The sequence below is a fragment of the Lissotriton vulgaris genome, chromosome 8 (assembly GCF_964263255.1).
Source record: "Lissotriton vulgaris chromosome 8, aLisVul1.2, whole genome shotgun sequence".
In the NCBI taxonomy this organism is placed as follows: domain Eukaryota; kingdom Metazoa; phylum Chordata; class Amphibia; order Caudata; family Salamandridae; genus Lissotriton; species Lissotriton vulgaris.
The window spans coordinates 407,185,905-407,211,079 of NC_141696.1; the positions used below are offsets into that span (position 1 = coordinate 407,185,905).

Consider the following 25,175-nt stretch of genomic DNA (forward strand, 5'->3'; position numbering starts at 1 on the left):
ATAGTATCTCCGAACGTCGGGCAATGCTATACCCCCATCATACCACGGGAGTGTGAGCTTCGTGATAGCTATGCGTGGCCTGCCATCCCAGAGCAGAGCACGTTGCAAGCTCTCGATTTCCCCAAAGTAACTAGCTGGGACCGGATCCTGAGTATTTTGTAGAGCATACAGGAACCTGGGCAGGGACATCATTTTAAATAATGCCGCGCGTCCAAGGAGGGAGAGCGGGAGTCTACGCCAACCTTCCACGTCACGTCGAAGACGAACAAGAGGAGGAAGCAAATTGTTCTCGTATCGTGTCTTGGGTTCAGTTGAGATGTAGATCCCCAGGTATTTAAATCCCTGTCTCGCAACCTGTATACCGCAGTCCCTTGGAAGACGAGGTGTCCCCCTCTCAGAACATACAAGTGCGACTTCGGCCAGTTAATGACCAGGCCAGAGTGTCTGCCAAAAAGTCGTAGCACGTCACAAACCACAATAAGTGACTTGCAAGGGGAAGTGAGGTACAGGAGGATATCATCAGCATATAATGACACTCGGTCCTCGAATCCAGGGGACCAGCGAATTCCGTGCACGTCAGGGTGGTGCCATAGCCACACGGCCAATGGTTCGAGTGCCAGTGCAAACAAAAGGGGCGACAGGGGACAGCCCTGCCTGGTGCCCCTGTGGAGAGCAAAGGACGCGGATACACGACCATTGACAGTCACGTTGGCCAGCGGGCTGGCGCACAAAAGTTTAACCCATCCTACAAATTCCGGGCCGAAGCCGAGCTTCGCCAACACTGCCCAAAGGTAGTCCCATTCGAGGGAGTCGAACGCCATCGTGGCATCTAACGACGCCAGATCGGCTGGCTCCCTAAGCGTGTGAGCCCTAGCAAGGGCTCCATGGAGTCTCCGAAGATTAAGGGCAGTGTTGCGGTGTGGAATAAAGCCCGATTGGTCCGGGTGCACTAAGTCGCCAAACGCGCCAATCAAGCGGTTGGCCAGCAATTTGGCAAGAATCTTAGGCTCAGCATTCAACAGAGAGATGGGACGATACGATCGGCACAGGTCTCTGGGTTTCCCTTCCTTATGGATGACCACAATGGTGGCCAGCCTCTGGTCGTGGGGAAGCATGCCCTTCTCTCGTGCCTCCAGAAACATGTTCCGCAGGGGCGGAGAGACGACATCGGGCTTGATCTTATAGAGTTCCACTGGAATACCATTGGGGTCGGGCGCCTTACCGGATCTAAGGGAGCGAATGGCAAGGGCTATCTCGTCTGCTGTGATGTCTCTATCTAAATCATCGCGGTCCGTCTCTGACAGACACGGGAGATCTATCTCCGCCAAAAGCGCACTGGAGTCGGTCTCAGACCGGTCCGAGACCGAGGTGTAAATGGTCTCGAAGTAGTCCGCGAACGTCTCCACTATTGCACTCGGGTCGGTGACAAGCAGGCCGTCCTCCCCCAACACTTCTGGAACCACCCGACTGGCTCTCTCCTTTTTGTCGAGCCAAGCAATGAGCTTGCCCGCCTTGTCTCCGACATCGTAAATTCAACCCTGTTGCTCTCTACCCATGACTTTGGCAGCGTCGGAGACAGTATCACAATATTCTGATTGTGTTGCGTGCTTATCTAGGTTCCTGATCGATACTGTGACCTTATGCCCCTATTCGGCTATAAATCCATTTATTCCCTATAATGGCATAACCGTTCAAGTGCGATTTTCTGAAAAGTCATCTCTGGCCTCACACGAACAGAGCCACATTCCAGCATGACTCTCTGCTACTTCCTTTGCGACCAATTAGTGCAATGACAGAGCAGCAGTCACTATCTGATATTCCTAGATAACACTCCGAGTTCTTCAACAAGATAAAAACTTAGCAAACCTGGAAATCCCCGCTTGCTATGTTTTGATTAGTAATGGAACTCTAATGAGCAACTGATAACTGTCACTTCCTAGTGACATCTTTAATTGACGTCTTATGTCCAGCAAACTTGCGTCAAACCCGGCACCTGTCAGGTATAAATATTACCAACGTTGCCTTAAGCAATGTGAGCTGAGAGAGATACGAACTGCGAGTTCGTTGTCTGTCGCTGCAGCCTGCTATCCTGTGGTGGTGAAGCTGCTGATTACCATTATCGCCGCTACAGCGCGAACTATGGTACAGTACGCTTGAGGAGCCGAGCAGCCGTCCTCTGCGAAGACATCCAGCCCAGCTGCCCGCGGACGCTGTCACCCCTCCTTCCTCGACGCGCTGAGAGAAGCCGCTGCCTTTCTCGTGCAGAGAAATCCAGTCCCGGCGCTTCCGGTTTACCCTCGCGGGTGACTGGGATATCGAGAGAGACCCCTGAAGGAGATACCAATCCTCCATCATTCTATTCAGAGGTATGGTGTTGACTAAACCCTTAGACGAGAATTCTTGAAACAAACCTTGGCAAAACCAACTTAACTTAAGCTACTTACTTGCTCCCCTTCTCACGTGTTAGGCTTAGGTCAGGCACACTGGGGTAGGCTTAGTTAGAAGCACCAGTTGAGTATGTTAGCCTAATGTATATATGACTGTATATATGTTTTATTACTTTTAAACCATTATATGGCTAAGAAACCATATCAATGCTTTTACAGTTCTATTTCGCAATACTTATCTTACTGTACGTACTTTTTATAATAACAGTTATTGCAATTGTGGCAATACATTTCTCTTGTATGAGAAGAAAGACTGTTCAATAAATGTTAACCCTTTATTGATAAACGCCCGTCTCTCTATTCTCTACATACCGTGAAAGTAAACTGCACTAGACTGACTGAGTGAAATCTATGTCTATTGTTTCACACGACCCTAGAGATCGACTCTTGATCTGAGGAGCAAAGTTGTCATGTTGCACGGTTGTTGGAAAACTGAATCCCTTCTTGTCTGTGCCAAGGAAGCTGATCACTTCCTATGCAGAGAAGAAAGTTTCCAGTGACCTCTGAGCTAGTTGGTAACACAACCCAATTAAGTTTAGCATAGTCAGTGGAGGCCTGGAATATCCGCAGTTCCACGTCGATACTACTGTTTATGTTATTCCAATGCGCAGGGCCTAGTGGGAAACTAGGAACTACACTACATGGCGCCCTAACGTTTGGTAAGGCGATAAACTAACTCAAGACTTGTAGAGTAACTCAGTCGTGCATATTTCACACCCCTTTCTCCCGTAAATACTCCAATAGACGTCTGGAGTGGGTGAAAGGTTAAAATCCGCCCGACCTTAGTAGGAAGAGATTCCTATGTAAAGCTCTGGTTTATTCAACGTTGAAGGATACAGTGTTCCAAAATATTGTGCATCTAATCTTTGTCTCCTTGGAGACCTACTCTGCAAAAACTGCATTTATACAATGTCAGTAGAAAACAACGGCACCACTGGGGCCGCAGCAGATGCGACTCAGCGAGGTCCCGAATACACAGACCCGGGTGCTATTATCATCCCGGTCCAGTTAAGAAGATCTATAACTTTAAAACTTATAGATAACGGACTGACACCTCAAGGTGGTACAGTAATTTTCGTGATAGAGGCTCACGAGTATCGGCAGACAGAGGTATTCTATTCATGGATAAACTTTCCAGCGGTAAACGCTATAACACAAGAGTTTCACTATTACAAAATAGAGGAACCTCCGGGAGAGTACGCTCCTTTCGAGGAGATTGAAATCCCACTTAAATTTCAAGAGCACCTGCTCTGGTTTAATGGCGCCCTAAAACACAATGATCACATAACTAGGCTCGGTCCACTAGGTAGACCAGGAGCAACGTGGCCGGTTCTAGCCAGCTACACACCACATCCTGACATTGCAAGAATGTCTAGAGAAGAGCTGTTAGCACAGCTAAACACATTAATAAAAATACATAGGCAATTAGTCCAATATGTAATGCGGACTGTAACAGTCCAGCCAGCTGTTAATACACCACAGCTGACCCCTCATCAGGGGAACACAAATAAAATTACACCACAGAACATACAGTCATGTCTTGGTAAAACACCCGTAAAACGGGAACAAATTCCTTTCTGGTTAGCCCAGAAAATCACTCAAATAGAGGCAGTATTTCCTGATACTACCCCTATTGAGAAACACAGAATCTTGACCATCTGCCTTCCTATGGGAATCGCACCACACGTGGAGGACTGTGACACTTGGGGTACAGTCTTTGCTTCCATCTACACAAAAACACACGGTGTTCCGTCTATGGCGGTAATACCAGAAGTGCTAAAACAGATTCAAAATGAATTCGGTCCAGAGCCCGCTTTAAATCTAGGTATGAAATTACTGAAAGACTTCAAGCAGGTCACGGCTATATTATTAGCCAACATAAAGGGAGAAGCAGCATCTGTGGCGATTCGCCAGAAGTTGAGGGAAACAGATATAAAAGATCCTGTTGAGCTTGCAAAAATCATAGAAAAATGCTATGAAGAATTAGGTAGAGACAGCTTGGGTGGAAAACCAGTTAAGCCCCAGCTGCTCGAAAATCCTGAAAAATTATTTATTAAAAATAATTTAAACACTCCTAAAAAGAGCTGGGATGGAAATAAACAATCCACTCCCAAGGAAAAAGTTTTCCAGTCCAGAGGAAGGTCTCCTCGACGGAGGGAAAGAACTCCGACTCGAGAACGCCAGTCTCCCCAACGGGAGCCCTCTGAGAAAAGATATAACCTTAGAAATAGGGATAATTTGAAAAAACCTGATAGATATCAAAGTATTGATACACGTCCCTCTCGATCTTTTCCACAGAATTCGGAAAGAAGAGGACGGTCAGACCCAGGAGAGCACACCAAGTCCAAAGACAAGGAACCTGCTCAAAATAAGAAATCTCAATTTCAGAAAAAGAAGGTAGCCAGTATTAGAGTAATCAACCATGCCGAGAATACTGAGGACACAGTTGAAAAACGGGGAGTGGGCATTGACAATGTTGGACAGTGCAGCAGAAATCAGTATAGCGCGCAAGATCTTGATGAGTCATCTGGAGACAGTGGACACGAATGAATACATTCAGGTTGAAACTGCCGACGCCAGACTTAGCGAGCCCCATAAAATATACGAAATAACATTGCGTATAGAGGGTGATAAGACTAGGAAAATTAAGGGTCTATTTTGGGATAAGCTCTCAAAAGGCTATGATATTCTGTTAGCTGAAAAAGATTGGCCCCCAGAATTTGTCAGGGAGTGCCCTCGTGGCGAAGAAGTGATTATGCCTGCCTTCTCGAATCACATACCGATTCACAAAAAATACACATATGCAAGGAAATGGGCAGTAGCCCAGGCACCTGCATTATATAAAAATCATGTAGGATGGGATGAGGATTCAACGCCTCACAAAATCCAACTAAAAAGTGAACCAACTGCCCAACGGCAGTATCCCATAAAGCAAGAAGCTAAAAAACAGGTCAGGGAGATCTTAGATCAACTTGAGTACCAGGGGGTGATTGAAACATGCACCTCTCAAATGAACAATCCTTTGTTTCCTGTCTCCAAGCCAGACAATTCATATCGTCTAGTTTTGGACTACAGACACCTTAATACATGTTGCAAAACTTTTGCAGTAAAAAACTCTCATAGTGCAGCCCTAATGAATAACATAGTTAGGAAAAAATACAAAACGACATTAGACATTTCTAATGGTTTCTTTTGTCAAAACATTGCACCAGAAAGCAGATATTTGACCGCTTTCTCCGCATTTGGGTCACAGAAAAAATTCTGTCGACTCCCACAGGGGTTCAAGAACAGCCCAGGACTATTCTCAGCCAGGGTAACAGAGTTACTACAAATCTATGATGATGAAGCATTGTCTTACGTAGATGATATTTATCTCACAGACGACGACTTGGATACTCACTTGAAAAGAGTGAACACCATTATACTTGGGTTCGCAGCAGAGGGTTACAAATTCAACTTTAAAAAGTCTCGAATTGCCCATCTGACAGTACTGTTCTTAGGGTACGAATTATCAAGTGAAGGGAAAAGCCTAGCGGACAACTTCTTAGAGAAGTGCGCTGTACTCCAAGCTCCAAAAACGCTGAAGAATTTACAATCCATTCTAGGTTTTCTGAATTTCGGAAGAACCTACATTCTAAATTACGCAGAGAGGGTTAAACCTCTCTATGAACTAATAAAACCTGATTTAAAACAAATCAATTGGACTCAAAAACACACAGAAATTTTGAGATCACTGCAAACAGACATGTTAGCAAAAACAAAATTAGATACACGTGACAACACGATCGATCTTGTAATCCGAGTCATCCCAGGAAGATGCGGATTCACGTACCTAACCTCTAATGAGGGAGAAAAGGTACCAATTTCAATTAAATCTCACTTGTACACACAAGCAGAAAAAATATTCAGTCACACAGAAAGAACTGTGAACGCAGTGCAAATCGCATTAGCAAATGAACGAGAACTAGCACACGGCAAACGGATTAATATCCTTACAGCGGAATCCGCCTTCGAGGCGCTATTCAGCCCGGTAAACCTGCCTACAGTGTCACTGGATCCGAAATGGATACAGTGCATAGATTCTCTAGGAGCGGAAGATGTGAAATACTATTTCGCTCCGCAATTTGAAGAACTGAATGATTTAGAATATGAAGAAGAATATCCTCTGCCAATCGAAATCCTGCCTCTCCCACTATACGCCTGTATAATCTATACAGATAGCTTTGTACAGCATTTTAATGTAGAGAGCAAATCCTACAATGCAGCATGTGCGATTATTAAAGGTCGTTGGCTGTGCGGTAAATTCAGACCGAAAATAACAAAAACCGAATCAGTAAAGTACTGTTCGGCTCAAAGAACTGAAATCAGATCTTTAAAGATGGCGCTCGAAAATGCAGAACGCGAATTCCCCACACTTATAGTGTGCGATTCTCATTTTTGCGTCAATTCTTACAATAACAAACTGCAGAGTTGGATCGAAAACGACTACAAAGATGACACAGGTGCCACAATAAAGCATAAAAAGCTCTGGAACGAGGTAGCTCTTTTACACAAAGAACTACAAAAGACTCACATGATTCACGCACAGAGTCTTCAACGTGATGGCGTTCACGTTGCAGGGAATTCATTGGCTAATACAGCCACCGCGGAAGCAACTAACCCGGCTTCCGTAGCCACAAAAAAGCGTACAGATAAGTACATAGACGGGGAAACCATGCTGGCAGTAAAAACGACCGTAAAAGGCGATTGTGCAGCACTACCCGTAAACTATCCACTCAATTATGCATACATAATCGATGCAAACTCCGTTCCTTTTGCTCGAATCCCTGGAGTGGGAGATAGAGTAATTCCAAACATGAACAGGAGAATATTTTTAATAGCAGATGCACACATGGGTTTGGGTCTAAGGCACAGAGAGATCAAGGAATCACTGACTGAATTACAATCAGTATTCTGGTGGCCGGGAATGAGTGTAGAACACCAAATATATGCAAACAACTGTGAAAACTGTAATAGGGATCGCAGTAGCGAAACTTGCTACCGGCTACCAGTCAGAAAGAGCGTAACGCTACCTACACCCAACCCTGCGTCCTATTAATAGTTAAGACGAAAAGCACTTAAAAAAATGAGGTCCCCAGCGCTCGGCTGACGCTAGAACGGTTATAAAAGATTTGCGAGTCCATATCGGCATATACGCAATTACCACGTTCCATTCTGACCAGGGTCCTGCTTTCAGCTCTCGAGCATATAAGGAGGCCATGGCCAGCATGGGAATTGGGTTGCGGTATTCTTGTCCGTCGCACAAGTGTGGTAGAAAGAAAAAACCGGGACATAAAGCAATCTATAACAGCGAAGGTATTAGGTTCAGGCGCTGGGTGGGTCAAACATTTAATAAGTGTCCAGACTAGTCTTAACAACATGCCAAGAAATTCTCTAAAAGGTTTCAGCCCATACGAACTATTGTTCGGAATTAGAATGAACGTTCAGGACCTCAATAGTCAGATGTCAGTGGTACAAGAAGAAAAAACGCAGTTTGATGTAAAAGACCGTTTGGCTGTTTTACAGGAACTAAATGAAACAAGAAAATCCTTAAGCAACATAAAGTTAAAGCCACAGCCAAGTACCACTGACGAGGCACCACCCGCAACAGCCCCAGCAAGGCCTGTCTGGATTCCAAAGATTGGGGATCTAGTCAGAGAAAAGATCGCGGTTAAGAAGGAATTTGGGCCTTCTTACAGAAAAGCAGTACCTGTCTTGGCAGTCACCGGAACAAGATCAGTTGTGCTACCGCCCCTTGCTGGTAAAAAGGAGAACAGAGTCGTGCCCATCGATCTGGTAAAACCACAAGCATGTGGCCTATAATCAACAGTAGGCCCAGTGGACTCCCAAGAAACAACAGAATACCCAAACTTGCAACAATACAAGAGGTTCAAACTGAAAGACTAATCACATTCGATCAGCCTGCAGTGCACAATGAAGGACTATGCAATAATGCCATGGAACTCGTGCCTCTTGAAACACAGATTGAAACAGTTCGTCATGAAACAACACCAGTCTACAATGATGTGGCATCAGAAAGTGCTACCGAGAGACAGATTGAAAGAACAATCCCATCAATTGACAGAACTGCCTCTGGTTATTTCATCAAATTCGACAACTTCTCTGAAGATCAAAACGACCCCGAAGTGATGCCAGAAACAAAAAAGTCTTTTAAAGAAAAAGCAACGGAACTTTTTCATCAACTGAAGGAAATCTACCTAATTTCCCCTTGGCTAGAGTTCTGGTTTGGTCTAGGTGTATTTTTCCTCCTGCTTTGGCTCATCATGGTACTATGTTTGGGAAAATTCATTGAAGGAAAATATATTACAATGGACACAGCAAGTCAGAACATCAACTTAGTCCTGAAACCACACAGATCATCCCACGTGAAGAAAAGAGAACTGTCAACAGTAAATGTCACAGCAATTCCAATACCTGGTGGGGTAGTATGGGAGAAAACAGACTATGAGATCTATGGTCCGGTCGAAATCCTGAAGTATCCTCATCAACTAAAGGTTTCCTTAAGTGACTTTGTGACACCAAGTACATTCTCTGATGATTGGGACTTTAACAGTATTAATGACATGATGTCTGATTTAGTAATGTCAGCTAGATTCACAGATCATGATTATTTACAAGGTTCATCTAGTTATGAGCAGTTATTCTGTTACACCCATTATGGGGATCATTACTTGCATAAATCTGCACAGCCTAGAAATGTTTTTATGTATAATCAATGGGAACATTGTGCTACACCACCTAAAAGCAGTTCTAAAGCATTTTTTGAGAAATTCAAATACTTCTCAGGGTTTAACACCAGTGATGCAGAAACGTTTTATTACAAACTGTTAGATAAAACAGGAATGAAAACAATGCTGACAAATTCTAAATTGATATATTCAGAAGCATTTTTATGACAAAGTGATGACATTTGGTTTTGATTATTGGAAAAATAATATTGAAACAAAAACAATTTGGGGTACAAAAGATTGGCAGGTGCAAGGCATAGAAGCACTATTTAGAACCTGCATGATACCTGAACAAATGTTGTTTTTAAATGACACAATACACCAAACATCTTGTCTTGGCCTAGCTAAGATCAAAGACCTTAAAACACCGTCTATTCCAAAGCCAATACCAGAAAATGCAACAGCTGATATTGAGTTAGACGTGTCACAAATTTTAAATTTCAACAGAACACATCCTGATTGGAAAAAGTGGTTAATCTGGCCTACAGACACAAATAGCTGTCAAGATAGATTCCTGAATAAAACACAGGGTTTAAAAATGACCAGATTAGACTCAAGATATTCCCAGAGACAACATCCAGGGATTATAACAACATACAGTGTAGGGAAACTCTGCCTAGAATGGCTAACTACATCCACACTGGCTGAAATTAAGCAACACTTGTCTTTATTAAAAGATGGTGCTGATTTGCGCGATTTCATTCTTGGACCACGCAAACAGCGTAAAAAGCGTTTCATAGCGACCAGTATCTATGCTGCTTACAACGAGGCTTGGAAAGTAAAGCAAATTGAAACTGCTGAAAAAATACGAGAAATTGATCGTATTAATTTGGAGAAATCACTTTCTGTGGTAGACAATGGGTTAATGACTCTGTCTTCCAGAATATATTCTTTGGACAATATTGTATCCTCTGCCTTTGATGTGATAGACAGAGATTTGCTAATGTTACAACATGGCCAGTCTCAATTACGCTCTATTATAGAATTAGGCTGGACGCTGCAAAATCTTCGTTCAGGCTATGTGCCTTGGCGTTTAATCAACACAACGTCATTATTTTCCATTTTTAACCTTACTGATAAACAGATCAGTTTGGCACAGAAAGGAGCAGACTATACAATCTTGAGCATCGAGAAACTCGAGAGATTACCATTGACAATGTCAGAGAGCCCTGTCATTGAATGGATAATACACGGAATTATCACAATTCCGATTACAACTTTCCGATTTCATAAATGCCTTGAGTACATACCTGCTGGCCAATATGAACAATTGGGTAAAGGATATGTAAAATCCGAATGGAAATTACCATACACTCATTCTTGCTATAGTGACAGCGACAAAAATGTATTTCTTAGTGGTGACAACTGTAAACACTCACTAAGCGGTATACTTTTGTGTCAGGGTATTAATTTACACGGAGCATGTGATGGAAATTCAAATAACCTCTCATGCCACCAGCTAGTCACACCTGCAACTCAGATAGAGCCCTTCTTTATGCAACTCGCAAACGGGAGTTACATTCTTAGAACGGATCACAGGTGCTGTGGCCTCGCGCCCGGGAAAAGTTATCTAGTACAAGTAACGTCCATGGTCAAATGTTGTATGCAAGCATTGTTTCCGAGCGGGCCTCCAGACATAGTGACTCCTCTCTGGCCTCGTCTGAATCTCTATTCTATACGAATTGATACATTAAGCAAAATGAAATCTGTGCTTTTACAGACAACAGTGCCTATAACGTCATCTAAAGAGACGTGTGATCTTCTAGTCGCAAGGACGGCTACTGAAGTCCATGACCTTTTATCAACAAATTGCCCCGTGCATTTCGTAGAAATGTTCAGCCAACTCCTTAACATGTCTAGTGCAACAAGCATCCCAGGCATATTTAAGACAGTCTTTACGGGACTGCTAACACCCTTCCAGGCAATTTTGGGAATCTTTCCTAATTTTGTGCACTCCATCTTTGGCGGCATACCACTATTTTTGGGACTCATTGCAGGGATTCTATTTTTGACCATCCTGCTACGTTATGGCAAGCCTCGGCTCAGACATAGCTCCCATGGGAATGGAAGAGACAATCCTAGCAATGCGCTACCGGGACAGGATAACTAACGTCCTCGGATTGGCCAGGCTGAGAGATCTAAACATGACCTGGTTCCTTTCATTCAGACCGATATGGCAAAATTGCATTTTACCTGTGCTACGGTGTATGCTTTGCGGCGATGAATGCGTGTTGGACATCTGTCTTTCACTTCCATCAGCAGTACCAATGGACGTCGATACTTTGCTCAGTCCAATAACGGCTCACGCATTGTGTTGTCCCCAGCGGCTACCAATCCTGATGACGGCATTCGTGGAGACTCCTGTACTACAGCCAAGTGGTAACAGTGGAGCGAGTGACAAAAGCAACATCATCCAGGTACAACGTTCTGTGAGCATTGCTGGTCCTGCCTTCGATGACAGCAATCATTCTCACACCTGCCAAGTTACAGCGCTATCTAATTTGGTTGAACTATCACCTGATTTTGTAGACCAATTCTTTGCGAGCCTGTCTGATACGATGTTCTCACCCATAGAGAAACAATAACTTTTGAGAAGCTTTCCGACACACGGCGTTCCCATGAACTCTGAATTTGGCCTTCAGTTTTGATCAACAAAGACTGCAATAAGCTTTGGAACTCTATGTTTCCCCGTTCAAGCATTAAAAATTTTTTTTGAATTGGACATTTTTAATAATTCACCTTTTTTGGCACGAATAATTCTTTGCTTAACGTAAAAACTATTCTTAGAGAACAGAAGCTTCACACTTCTATTTCTAAGCACATCTAGAGACATAACAACATAACACCAGCCTCTAGCACACATGTTATTACAATGCATTTTTATGTGATGATTTATCTCGCATTTCTTCTGTCAGAGATACTTCATGTGTAATTCTTTTTGCATAATCGTTCATTGACTTCATATGCAATAATTTTTTGAATGATTACTATGCTTTAAAAAACGTACAGTACCTAAATTCCATGTATTACAAGTACGCCTATTTCGAATGCATTTATGTATTTTGGGGTGGGCAATGTTACACTTGCATCTAATTGCTTAGTTTTAGTAATTTTGATGGACATGAAAACGTGGAGTGGGTGTTGCGTGCTTATCTAGGTTCCTGATCGATACTGTGACCTTATGCCCCTATTCGGCTATAAATCCATTTATTCCCTATATTGGCATAACCGTTCAAGTGCGATTTTCTGAAAAGTCATCTCTGGCCTCACACGAACAGAGCCACATTCCAGCATGACTCTCTGCTACTTCCTTTGCGACCAATTAGTGCAATGACAGAGCAGCAGTCACTATCTGATATTCCTAGATAACACTCCGAGTTCTTCAACAAGATAAAAACTTAGCAAACCTGGAAATCCCCGCTTGCTATGTTTTGATTAGTAATGGAACTCTAATGAGCAACTGATAACTGTCACTTCCTAGTGACATCTTTAATTGACGTCTTATGTCCAGCAAACTTGCGTCAAACCCGGCACCTGTCAGGTATAAATATTACCAACGTTGCCTTAAGCAATGTGAGCTGAGAGAGATACGAACTGCGAGTTCGTTGTCTGTCGCTGCAGCCTGCTATCCTGTGGTGGTGAAGCTGCTGATTACCATTATCGCCGCTACAGCGCGAACTATGGTACAGTACGCTTGAGGAGCCGAGCAGCCGTCCTCTGCGAAGACATCCAGCCCAGCTGCCCGCGGACGCTGTCACCCCTCCTTCCTCGACGCGCTGAGAGAAGCCGCTGCCTTTCTCGTGCAGAGAAATCCAGTCCCGGCGCTTCCGGTTTACCCTCGCGGGTGACTGGGATATCGAGAGAGACCCCTGAAGGACATACCAATCCTCCATCATTCTATTCAGAGGTATGGTGTTGACTAAACCCTTAGACGAGAATTCTTGAAACAAACCTTGGCAAAACCAACTTAACTTAAGCTACTTACTTGCTCCCCTTCTCACGTGTTAGGCTTAGGTCAGGCACACTGGGGTAGGCTTAGTTAGAAGCACCAGTTGAGTATGTTAGCCTAATGTATATATGACTGTATATATGTTTTATTACTTTTAAACCATTATATGGCTAAGAAACCATATCAATGCTTTTACAGTTCTATTTCGCAATACTTATCTTACTGTACGTACTTTTTATAATAACAGTTATTGCAATTGTGGCAATACATTTCTCTTGTATGAGAAGAAAGACTGTTCAATAAATGTTAACCCTTTATTGATAAACGCCCGTCTCTCTATTCTCTACATACCGTGAAAGTAAACTGCACTAGACTGACTGAGTGAAATCTATGTCTATTGTTTCACACGACCCTAGAGATCGACTCTTGATCTGAGGAGCAAAGTTGTCATGTTGCACGGTTGTTGGAAAACTGAATCCCTTCTTGTCTGTGCCAAGGAAGCTGATCACTTCCTATGCAGAGAAGAAAGTTTCCAGTGACCTCTGAGCTAGTTGGTAACACAACCCAATTAAGTTTAGCATAGTCAGTGGAGGCCTGGAATATCCGCAGTTCCACGTCGATACTACTGTTTATGTTATTCCAATGCGCAGGGCCTAGTGGGAAACTAGGAACTACACTACAATTGTTTAAGCGAGAGAACGTGGAGCAGCTCAGGTGCCGGGCCCACTTCCAATTGGGAGTCCAGCTCCATAATCTCCGCTTCGATGCGCACTACGTCGGCATCTCTGCGTCTCCGGACGTCAGCAATAATGGAGAGCGCCTCACCTCTCAAAACTGTCTTAAATGCCTCCCACAGAGTGACGGCCAATGCAACTGACCCAGTATTCTCAGAGAAATAGAGCTCGATAGCCCTGGACAGGAGTCCGCGCGTCTTCGGGTTACGGAAATACCACAGATTGACCACGACCGCCCGTTCGGTAACCACAATGTCGAAATCGAAGGACACCCAGACCGGGGAATGGTCCGAGATGCCCCTCGCCAGCAAGCGGGCCTCTGAGACTGCCGATGCGTGGGCCGCCAGAGCTAAGACACAGTCTATTCTAGAGAGGCTACCATGCGCCCCGGAGTGAAACGAGTATTGACTCTGGGTGGGATGCATAAGTCTCCAGCAGTCAATCAGCCCCATGGTGTCTAAGAAATTGGGCAGCCAGGATTGTGAACTCCGGAGATCTCTGGGCGGATGTCTGTCCAAGGTCCCTGAGCAGACCGAGTTAAAATCGCCACCCACAATAAGCAACCCCTCGGGTAGACCCAAAATGGCGCCTCCAAGGTCCTGAAAAGTGTTGTTTTGTAGCCCAGGGGGAACGTAAACTGAAACCAGAACCAGAGATCGTCCCTCCCATCTCCCCGTAACAGCAACGTACCGCCCCCTCTCATGAACAACGCTAGAATTAATCTCAAATGGGAGAGACGTGCGCACCATAATCCCCGCCCCCCCCGGGATCCCGAAGAGAACCTTGAATGCGCCACCATCTTGAATCTCTTCCTGTTAAGCACTCGACACGTATTTCCCACCAAGTGCGTCTCCTGCAGCAGAATAACATCAGGCATACATCTCTTGAACAGTTGTAAAATCACCCCTCTCTTGATGCCATCCCCCAAACCATTAACATTCCAACACAGCACTTTTAATTTCCTACCCCCCATCGTCAAATCGTGGGTCTTCGCCGACCCTTGTAGACCTCACAGATACATTGACAGAGCTAGAGCAGCTTTTGCATTGCCTTAAAAGAAGAAAGGAGAAACAAAGAAAACAAACAGAACCAACCGTCAAACCACCCCTCACCCTGCACCCCTGCATCAGACTAAAAAGCCCCCCCAACCAGCAGTGTGCCTGTCGCCCCATTAACTAAACTACAAGAAGACCCTAGAGGAGAAAGGAGATCACTTAGACCCCCCCGCCACCCTCCATAACGGAAAGAAGGATATACACCATAAAGTGCAGCAGCATAGCTTTGGTCACTGTCAACAGGGTCTCTGACCGACAAAGTTTATTAAAATGAGTTCTACTCTTGACGCTCGGGGCCTCCCGAGGCGCCCTCCGAGTGTTCTTCTCGTTCCTCGTGTCTGTGCGGCAAGGTGTCCAGCCATTCGCTCACCACTTCGGGCATGTCGAAGAATACAGCGCGGCCATCATGTTCAATACGTAGTCTAGCAGGGAACATCATCGAGTACTTCATCCCCAAGTCTCGAAGACGCCGTTTCACTCCAGCAAAACTTTGACGCTGTCGCTGAACCGCCCTAGTAAAATCCGGGTAGAAGTTGACATCCGCATTCTGAAACTTGAGGGGCCCGCGTCGTCTCGAGGCTTGTAGGATCACGTCCCGATCTCTGAAGTTGAACAGCCGAGCTATAATGGGCCTCGGCGTGGCGCCCGATTTGGGCCGTCCCCCCGGCATTCTGTGGGCCCGCTCAACGGAAATGAAACGGCTGTGGCCCGCAGGGGCCAGATGAGTCTGTACTAGGTCTTCAACAAAGAGATCAGTGGCCGAGTCCTCTGCACCCTCCGGCACCCCGATAATTCGGACGTTCTGCCGCCTGGCACGTCCCTCAAAATCTTCTAGCCTCCTCGAGAAGAGATCGTTGGCAGACCTCAGGTCCCGGACCTCCGTCTGCAGGTACGAGACATCAGTAGTGAGGCTCGCGGTTTTGAGGTCTAGCAATTTCACCCTGTCGTTAGTCTTGCCGAGATCAGCTCTGATCAGGTTAAGGTCGATCGCCAGAGTATCAACCTTATGTGTGAGGGCCTCATGTTGCTTGTGCATCTCCGTTCTGATGCCAGCTATAGCCCCCATGATGTCCCGGAGTGTCGGCTCCGACTCATCTGGCGATCCTGCCCGCAGGGTGTCTTTTGAGCGGGCAGCCGCAGTCGGTGAGATCCTTTGTTGGGCATAGCGATCAATCTTATTTGACTGGGGTTGGATCGTCTTCCTACTGACCCGGTTCGCCGTCCTGTCTGGTTCGCCCTTGCCCGCCATGTTGAGACCGGGAGATTGAACAAAGGGTGGTACACCAAAGCCTCGACGGGTATGCTAGCAATTGCGGGGCACAACCGCCTCCAATATTTGTTCAGCGAAGGGCCACTCCGCAACTTCGCGTGCTCTGCAGGGCCGGCGCAGTAGTCACTCACACAGCATATCGGTCATGCGTTACAGTGTAGCTGTCGTCGGCCATCACCAGGACAATGGTCCATCCCTGGCACGGATCTTCAGCACGACGTATCTCCGTCTCCGAGCGTCGGATTTTGAAACGGACAGCAGATCCCGCCTCAGTGACCGTTCATCATCAAGAATCCACCACCGTGGATCAAGATTTCGATCAGGATTTATGCGGAGGGTCGGAGGGTCTCCGGAGCTCCGAGCTTACGCGGCCATCTTGCTTGCCCGCGAAGCTCCTCCCCCAGGGTTTGTAATGTTGAAAAGTTTCAGAGGTTTGGATGGGTCAGCGGTGGTTCAGAGTGTCAGCTGGTGGTAGGTGTTTGGATAGTGGGGGCAGCTCTCAGGCCTCAGCTGTCAGCGGGGGCTCGCTCTCGGCTCACTGAATACGGCGACCTGAGGCTTTGCTGGTCAGATTGCAGTGTTTGCCCTTGGATGGGTGCCTATTGCAGTGCCGTGTGACGGGGAGGAGCAGAGGCTGTGGAGGCGTGGTGGGCTGGATGTTCCTGGGATGAGTATTATTCTGGGTGTGGGGTAAGTAAAAGTGTCAGGAAGGTGTGTTCTGTCTTCTGGAGAGAGGGAGGGCTGTGTTGTTTATAGGGGAGGATGTATCTTCAAATACACCGTATCCAATTAGGGCACGGGCTCAAGCTACCTTCAATCCTGTGGATGCGTTATTCCAAAGTCATCAACTTGATCCACATTATGATACTTTGAGGCAGCCCTGCATTTTCAGACAACGGCATTAAACATGTAATGACTTGCATGAATGATATTTAAAAGGGGCAATGAAACTACAAGTCCCAGCATGCTTATTGTTAGTGGCTGAAACATCACTGACAGATTGAAGGTCATGCTCTTGGCCTTGCAGTCTCGCGAGAGCGTGGTTTCTCTCGAGAGGAGGTTGCGCTCTGTTTGCTGTTCATCGGTGGATACCAGATTATCTGTTGCTAAATGCGAATTGCTGGGGGCGGGCTTCTTTGCGGGTGAAGTGTTGTTCTGTTTTTTATTTTATCAATGCTAAGTATTGCACCGGTATTATTGCCTGTGCTCGCAAGAATGCAGCAAGTCGGCACGCAGATGTCATCTGGCCCACTCGTCGCTTCCTACCTTACTAACTCGCTGTTCAGGACGCTGAGGATGTTAGCTGCGACCCTCTCTGTGAATCTTCTGTGTCAGCCTGGGCGGCAGTGATGATGACCATATCTGAGTTATTTGGCAGGTAGCAGCGGAGGTCCTAACTCCTGAGCATGCTCTGGTGAAGAGGGAGGCATGCTTCTACCAGTGAAGGGGTGTGCCGGGCAAACGTGGTTAAACACTGCACATGAACACCAACAAGGGCGAGCCTCTTGCAGCAGGGGAGGGGGCCTGCGCGATTCCCTTGCGGGAACGTGCGACCATATGGCGCTGGCGCTCATGCAAGGAAATCGCCAGATGTGCACGCGTTGCCATTGAAGGCAATGGAGCGCGTGCACGTGTTCGGCTGAAAAGCCGAAGCGATTGGAATAGGTCATTTTGCATATGCAGTGCATGCGCGCTGCGTAGACGAGACATAAAAAAGAGGGGGCAGTTCTTCCCTAAGGGATCGCCTCCGTGCACTATAAAATACAATCCCTGGCTCTAGTGGTGTTTTCTGCCCCAACCCCCCACCCGGGGACAAAAAGGCCAAAATGATGGCCCAATCTGTCCCATGGGGGGTTTGGGGTGCAGAAAAAACATACTCATAAAATATGCCCCCATGAAGCGGCCCTTGCCCAAGGTGTTGCTTCCATGCCTGGGGCAGACTGGCCTATAAAAATGGGCAATGGGGGGCGATCCTTGCCTAAGGGATCGCCCCCATGCCTAATATAAATAAAATAAATAAATCCCTAATATAAATAAATCCCTGTCTCTAGTAGGGTTTTCTGCAGTTACCCTTGCCCCAGGGGTAGCTTCCATTTCACCAAAAATAAACCCCTGGTGCCTAGTGGGGGCCTTCCTATTTCACGATCGCAACGCCATGTGCGATCGTGCAGCAGGAATGCCTTGCAAGGAGACATTTTGGGGGAGGAAAAACTCTTTCCTCTCCCCAATGCCTCGATGCACAGTGAACCGCCCTGTTTCCCTCTGGACGCCTGGAAGCAAATGGCTTCTAGTGCATCTGGCTGCTTCTAAAGACGTCAGCTCGCGCAGATGTCACAGGATCGCCGAGGGGGTGGGGGGGGGGGTCGGAGGTGGCAGTGTAAACTTTTCTGCTGCCATCCCTGCTTGGGGGTGTAGATGGGCCGCCCCCTTTTGTTCTCCCTCAGAAACGCGAAGGTAACCATCTTCAACTATGCAGATGATGTGCAGCTCATCTTTCCTCTTAACACCAAGGACTCAGTGGTAGAATTTCAAAACACCATGTCCCACATTCTGAGTTGCAATCATTTGAAACTTAACCCAGGCAAGACCGAACTGGTCTTGCCTGGACAGAGTATACATAGTTGGAATCCCAGCTTCTGGCCCTGCTGCATGGGTGCCCCTCCATCTAAGTCACCCTCGGTCAAGAGCCTAGGTATCTTCATCAGTGAGGATCTCTCCTTAAAAAAACAGGTGGGAGCAGTAGTGTCCTCCAGTTTTTTCCAGTTGAAGAAAATTAAAAAAATTGCCTGTTTCTTCTCTTATGCCGCCCTCACTCAGATCGTCATCTCCCTGGTCCTGTCCAGACTGGACTTCTCTAACAGTCTCTACCTTGGGCTCCAAAAGGGAGAGCTTAGACGCCTCCAGCTGGTTCAGAACCAAGCAGCCAGGCTTCTTTTGAACATCCCTAGGAGGCAATCAGTCAGACTTGGCCTGAAACAGCTACACTGGTTGCCGGTTGAGCAACGTGTGGCCTTCAAAGCGGGCTGCATTTTATTCAAGTCTCTACATGATATTGGCCCCCAATTCATTAGGGACCTATTCAAAAGATACAGCCCTTCCCGCAACCTCCGGTCCATTCATAAATCCCTCCTGATTGTTCCTCCATACAAGAGGAAGCGCCTCGGAGGCAGCTGCTTCGACCACCTTGCAGCTGCCTTCTGGAACTCTCTCCCCCCTCACCTAAAACAGAGTGATAATCGCCTCAGTTTCAGACATCTTCTGAAGACCTGGCTCTTTTCTCAGGCACATCATTGAGCTGTTTCTTTCTACTAACTGACTGACGCGCCCTGTTCCTTCCTACAGCGCCATGAAGCCTCCGGGCGTACGAGCGCTCAATAAATGATGACTAACATTAACATTAACATTAGAGGGGGTGCCAGGGCTTCCCCACGGGTGGGTGCCATGACAGAACTGTTCCGTCATGAGCACACGCCCACCGTGGCTCATGACGGAACCGTTCCATCATGAGCACACAAAGAGTTAAAATTTACTCCATGGGCCAGATGTAGGTCACCAAATACCGGTCGGTAACAGCCGATTTCGGCCGTTACTGACCGGTATTTGGTGATTGAGATGTAGGGGGCCTAAATCTTACAGAATCTGTAAAGTTACCGAATCGGTAAATTTACTGATTCTGTAAAATACCGATTTGTTACATTTACCGAAATCGATATGTAGGTGGCACTGCAAACAGTGCCACAGGCCCCTAAAAAATCGTTATTTACCATGTAATACTATTGCATGGTAAATAACGAATTCCTGTGTACACGCACATCTGTGCATGTACACCTGTGCCATGTGGCACACAGACATGCCCTAAGGGCATGTATGTGTGGCACATGGCACACAAGCCAGAATCAGGGGGGCAACAGGGTGTCAAAGTGACACCCTGTCCCCCTTGTCAATTCGGTAATTTTACAGAATCGGTATTTACCGATTTGGTAATTGCCATAGGTTCCTATGGGCCTCAAGGCCCATAGGAATCAATGGCAATTACTGAATCGGTAAATACCGATTCAGTAATTACCGAAACATTCCGATTTGGTAAAAAATACCGAATAATAACCTACATCTTATTTACCGAATCTAAAATACCGAATCGGTAAAATTCGGTATTTTAGAGTCAGTAAATAAGATTGACCTACATCTGGCCCTATGTTTCTAAATTGGTTTAAGACTTTTTTGTCCTGTTTGTGTTTTTACTTTATTAATGTATGTATGATGTATTAATACACACAAACACATTGCATCTAAGTCAAGCCTGACCACTTTTGGCAAACTTACCAAATGGTTAAGCGCAGGTTAATTTAGTGACTTTTTGTGGTTCACCCTTGGACAAGGGTTGTTTTTTATTATTTGAGTAGGGCTTCCACCCCTCTGAACTAATAACTCAATTTCTTACAAATTCACATTGGGAAAACTCAGTGTATCAACAGGCTGGCCCATGTGCTAGCACTGGTGCAGGTTACTCATGCCTCAGACATTAGAGGCATCCATTAGGCGACTGGTAATGTCGTGATACCAGTGTCTGCATTGCCACAGTATGAAAAACTGCCATGGCATGTTCTGCATTCCCATTATATCTTGAAACCACTCTTGTGCCCTAATTCATGTTACGAGCAAAGCTTCCTTCAAGATACTACATAATTCAGTTATATAAAGTGCCATTGCACAGCACCACTGTTATGCCAGAAATCAAATTGGCGCATTATGTTAAGCAACATTGTAATGCCAACATCAACATCTTGCTTTATGGAGCACTATTGGCAATCATGCCAGAATTCACATTCCCCTAGTATGTACTGTAAGTACGGAACTATTGCCAGGGCATAGCTTATATTACCATGATATATAAAGCACTATTTCAATGTAAGCATCATTGACGACATGCAACTGATTCCAGTAACTCATGCTTTCATTACTGCTTCAAGCTAAGTGGGCCTTCTACTCCAGTTTACTCTGTTCATACGTAGGTGAAACACTCTTTGCACAAGTACATGCAGAGTCTCTCTTGCAACACTGCACAAGTAACTTTTTTTTACTAGACTAGTAGATCTAGCTACTTTGAGCGGCTGATTTCATTCATGGGAGCAAGATGGCCTCTCATTGAGGTATAGCCACTGCTAGAGGACTGTAGATTGAATGGCACTTTCAGGGATGGCTCAAGGCATCCCATTGCAGCCCACAAGCATTTCTCCAAGCTATAGAATACCAAGTAAATGCCAGTGTTTCCGACTAACTGTTCCAGTTCCATATTATATCCAGTTATGCTAATTGCCAGACTCCAGTCCTAATTCGACGTATGTCAATTTCCATTATGTTTAACAACATACATAGCTATTTCTTTTAATTGACAGTAATGTCAATTGCTAGCTCCCATGATAAATGCTGCGGTATGGGCCATATTACTGAAGAACTCCTTCAAACCCTCACTCTCCAAGTGTCAAACTTAACCTCATCCGTGCGGTGCATATTTACCCCCGGTGCTGGGCCCTAATGTAAATGGGTGTGGTCATGACCGAACGGTTCCGTCATGAGCACAGCGTGACCGATGCTCAGAACGGAACCGTTCCGTCATGAGCATCGAAAGGGTTAACAAGAATCTGTGCCAAATTGTGTTAATGGCACACAGCATAGACTACACAACCTGCACACCTCCTTGCTCCTGCCAGACGATAGCAGGTAGCCCCAAGCGAAAGGCTTGGAATGGACTGTTAAATGGTGCAAGTGGTATTGCTGTGTCTATATGCCCTGATTTTATTTTAAATGCCATAGGCTTTATACAAGGGCTTTGAAAACCATTAAATGGTCAAAATCATTGAGACTCCAGACTAAATCCAGAAGTTAGGGAGATCTTGCCATCTGTCTCAGATTTGGTTTACCGGATATCAAAGATTTTGTGGAAATTGGATAGGATTTTTGAAACAGTCATTCGTATCAGCATAGTTTGTTTTGGTATAAATGGAATTCTTTAATGATAATGATAAAAAAAAAATACTGTTATAGTTTATTTTACCATCATAATATATGTTACAGATTTCATGCATTTGCTGAGATAACGGAGTATAAGAATATCAGATGCATTACAAATGGTGAAGAAAACAAAGAGGATCAGATTTCTGAAACAAAGTTTAAAGGAGGCACACCTCCAGGTAAGAATGCCATATATTGTCCTTTCGTGTGTACTCTTAATATGCAGATTAGCCATATTCTGAAATGTTTTCTATATGCAAACTCTGATGTAGTCACCAAGGGCTTGAATATAAGTTTGGCGGCAGCACGGCGACAGGTCCGCCCCCCCTCTGCACTGCCAAACCCATGGTGAGGCCGCTCACCAGATTACGAGTTTGCTCGTGTCTGGCAGGCTTTTTATTGGCGTTCCCACAGCGGTGCCTTTATAAACAGGCATCGCAATGGGAACGTCAAAAACAGTTCCTGGAGGTAATGGACTTGAAAGTTCATGCCGTGCAGGAACTGATGTGCATGCACACAGGGGGGCACATGTTGTGCTCCCTGTGTACATCCACACAGCGTGAGGCCCTGTAGAACACCCTTTGTTTCTTCTCCACCAGGGTTTGCATGGAGGAGGAACCGCCATGTAAAACCTGGAGGAGAGGAAACTCATAATATGCTTGGCGTGACCACGGTGGTCCCGCCAAGTATATTGTGGCCTCAGGACCGCCGTGCCACCTCCAGGTAACTGCGGTTCCCTGGCAGCATTGGCGGTCCCACCACCCGAGTTGTAATCGGGTGGTCAGGAGACCGCCACCATCGCGTCAACAGGAGTCTGGCAGATTTGTAATTAGGGCCCAAATGTTTTTTGTCACATTGGCTACTTATAACACATTAAAATACTCATATCCCAGTTGAATAACCTGTTGCCTTTTAAATGTCCTAAGCTGTGGGGCCTGTTTTAGTTACTTTTAAAGGTCTCTAACCAGAAAACACTACTTGGTGGGGGGGCCCTAGGCCAAATGTGGCTTTTCTCACCCTGCCAATTAACTGATACACCACCTCCAAAACACCCTGTTTTAAAATTCCCATCCCAAACCTGGAATTAGACCATCCACCAGTAAGTAGTACTGGTATGTAGTCAGTAGCTATCTCGTCATCCCTTCTTCCCCCCATACTTGTATAGGACATGGTGGAGTACATGTACTCTAGCTACAGCACGAGTGTTAGTGTTGCAGCTACACAACATTATAAAGAAACAATGGCTCCCTAGCTGCCTCTTTTATGAAATATACATTAGAGAAGTGGGGTTCTGCATTGGTGAGAACCCATATAAATGTGATCTGATTTCCGTATACAAAAAATGAGACCAAATATACCAGTTTACAACACAAATATATATTAATTTGCCATATGCTCTGTACCTTCTGATCAATGAGCAGATCGTGCAGTGCACGATGAAAAAGTGAACAAATAATTAAGAGTCAATGCAAGGTTACCGCTATCCCGTCTAGACAACATGTATAGTCTATCAAGAGTGGTCTTGGTTGGGGAAAGTAGCTGATGTTTCAGCTCTAATGGAAGGAGTTTATGAGTCTCTTCAGGACAAAATAATTCTGTGAAAAACAAAAAGTGGTGGAGGACTTACCTCCTATGGAAGAACCTTATTGAGAGCCAAAGAGTCTCCTATCATATTGATAAATAGTTCAATTAACTAAAGCATTGCCACACATATAGGTGCATTGTATGCAAGATTCAAAGTATTTAATCCAAATGTCCATATACTCTCAAAACATAACATTTAAAAAAATCTTATTGGCAGCATGAAGGAATCCAACGTCAATAGGAGAAGGAAGCAACTTTACAGATAAGACAACTTGATATTTAACGTAGGTACACAACGCACACCAGAAACACTTAGTAATTCGGCACACATACTATATTATCCAACCCCTCAAGTATGTGAAACAGCAGACAAAACTGTACCCCAATATCCCCTTCCTCAGGATTCCCCATTCCCATCCTAGTGGGTGGCAAAGGTGGAAACAGGAGGTTGGATTGTAGAGATCTGCCACTTAGGGGGTTCGTAGAGAAGACAGACCTAATTCTACATATGAGACCTTGACCCAACCGTCTCTTTGTAGGTCTCAGAATAAACCTTGGAAATCATGGAACAAATCCATTCACCTATTGTAGATTCCATATGATCCAGTTAGCAGCAGTCTTTCTGTGGAGATCAAGAGAGTGAAAGGCCTCAAGTTTCCTTAATAAAATCCAATATCAACAGGAATTCATGCATGAAGTTCAGCTGAAATATTACCTGACAAAAGAGAACCATTGAAGCAGTTTAGAGACTAACTCCTCATACAGTTGCAGAAAATCCTAGGGCTCCCTAAAGGCTTTCATGGTTACCTATGACACCTTCCGATTTTAAATGAAATTGAAACCCCAAAATTATAGCATTCTTATAGGCATTACAGAACCCATTAAACATCACATTCCCTTGAGTCCAACTTCCATCCTTCCACCACCCCTGGATGGCAGCCTAGTGGAGCTTCCAATCACTTTTGCTGGTCAGATGCCTAGATTAATGAACTGCAGTGACCACATTTTTAAGCAGATCCTGGCAATGCTTAATTTGTGCCGATGGTTGCAGGTGATAGGCGCTGGCACTGCATTTTAGGGAACAGGACATTTTGTCATCCTCAAACTTTGGCCCAGAGCAAGAGAGAAAAGGCATAAAATGGGCAAATAAGGAGGAAGAAAATTGTGAAACCAGGAAAAAGCAGAGATGTATTAGAATATAAAAGAGTGAGATTCAGAGATGGGAAGACTAAGGAGGGATAAGAAAGTGGATTGAGATAAAATCCAGAGTAGCTATACTCCTGAAACGTCCAGGCATGGATATGGAATCTGAGACAAGAGGGGAAAGTGGGAAGAA

The 25,175-nt window shown here is 45.3% G+C and overlaps 1 protein-coding gene across 1 annotated transcript in view; it reads left to right on the top strand.

Annotated features, from left to right (window-relative positions):
• Nucleotides 1-25,175, top strand: part of VWA3B (von Willebrand factor A domain containing 3B) — a 981,637-nt gene that overhangs the window by 124,076 nt on the left and 832,386 nt on the right. The window contains exon 7 of the mRNA XM_086934174.1: nt 22,319-22,434. Coding sequence (XP_086790300.1) covers nt 22,319-22,434 — 116 coding nt within the window. The remainder of the gene's footprint in view (nt 1-22,318; nt 22,435-25,175) is intronic.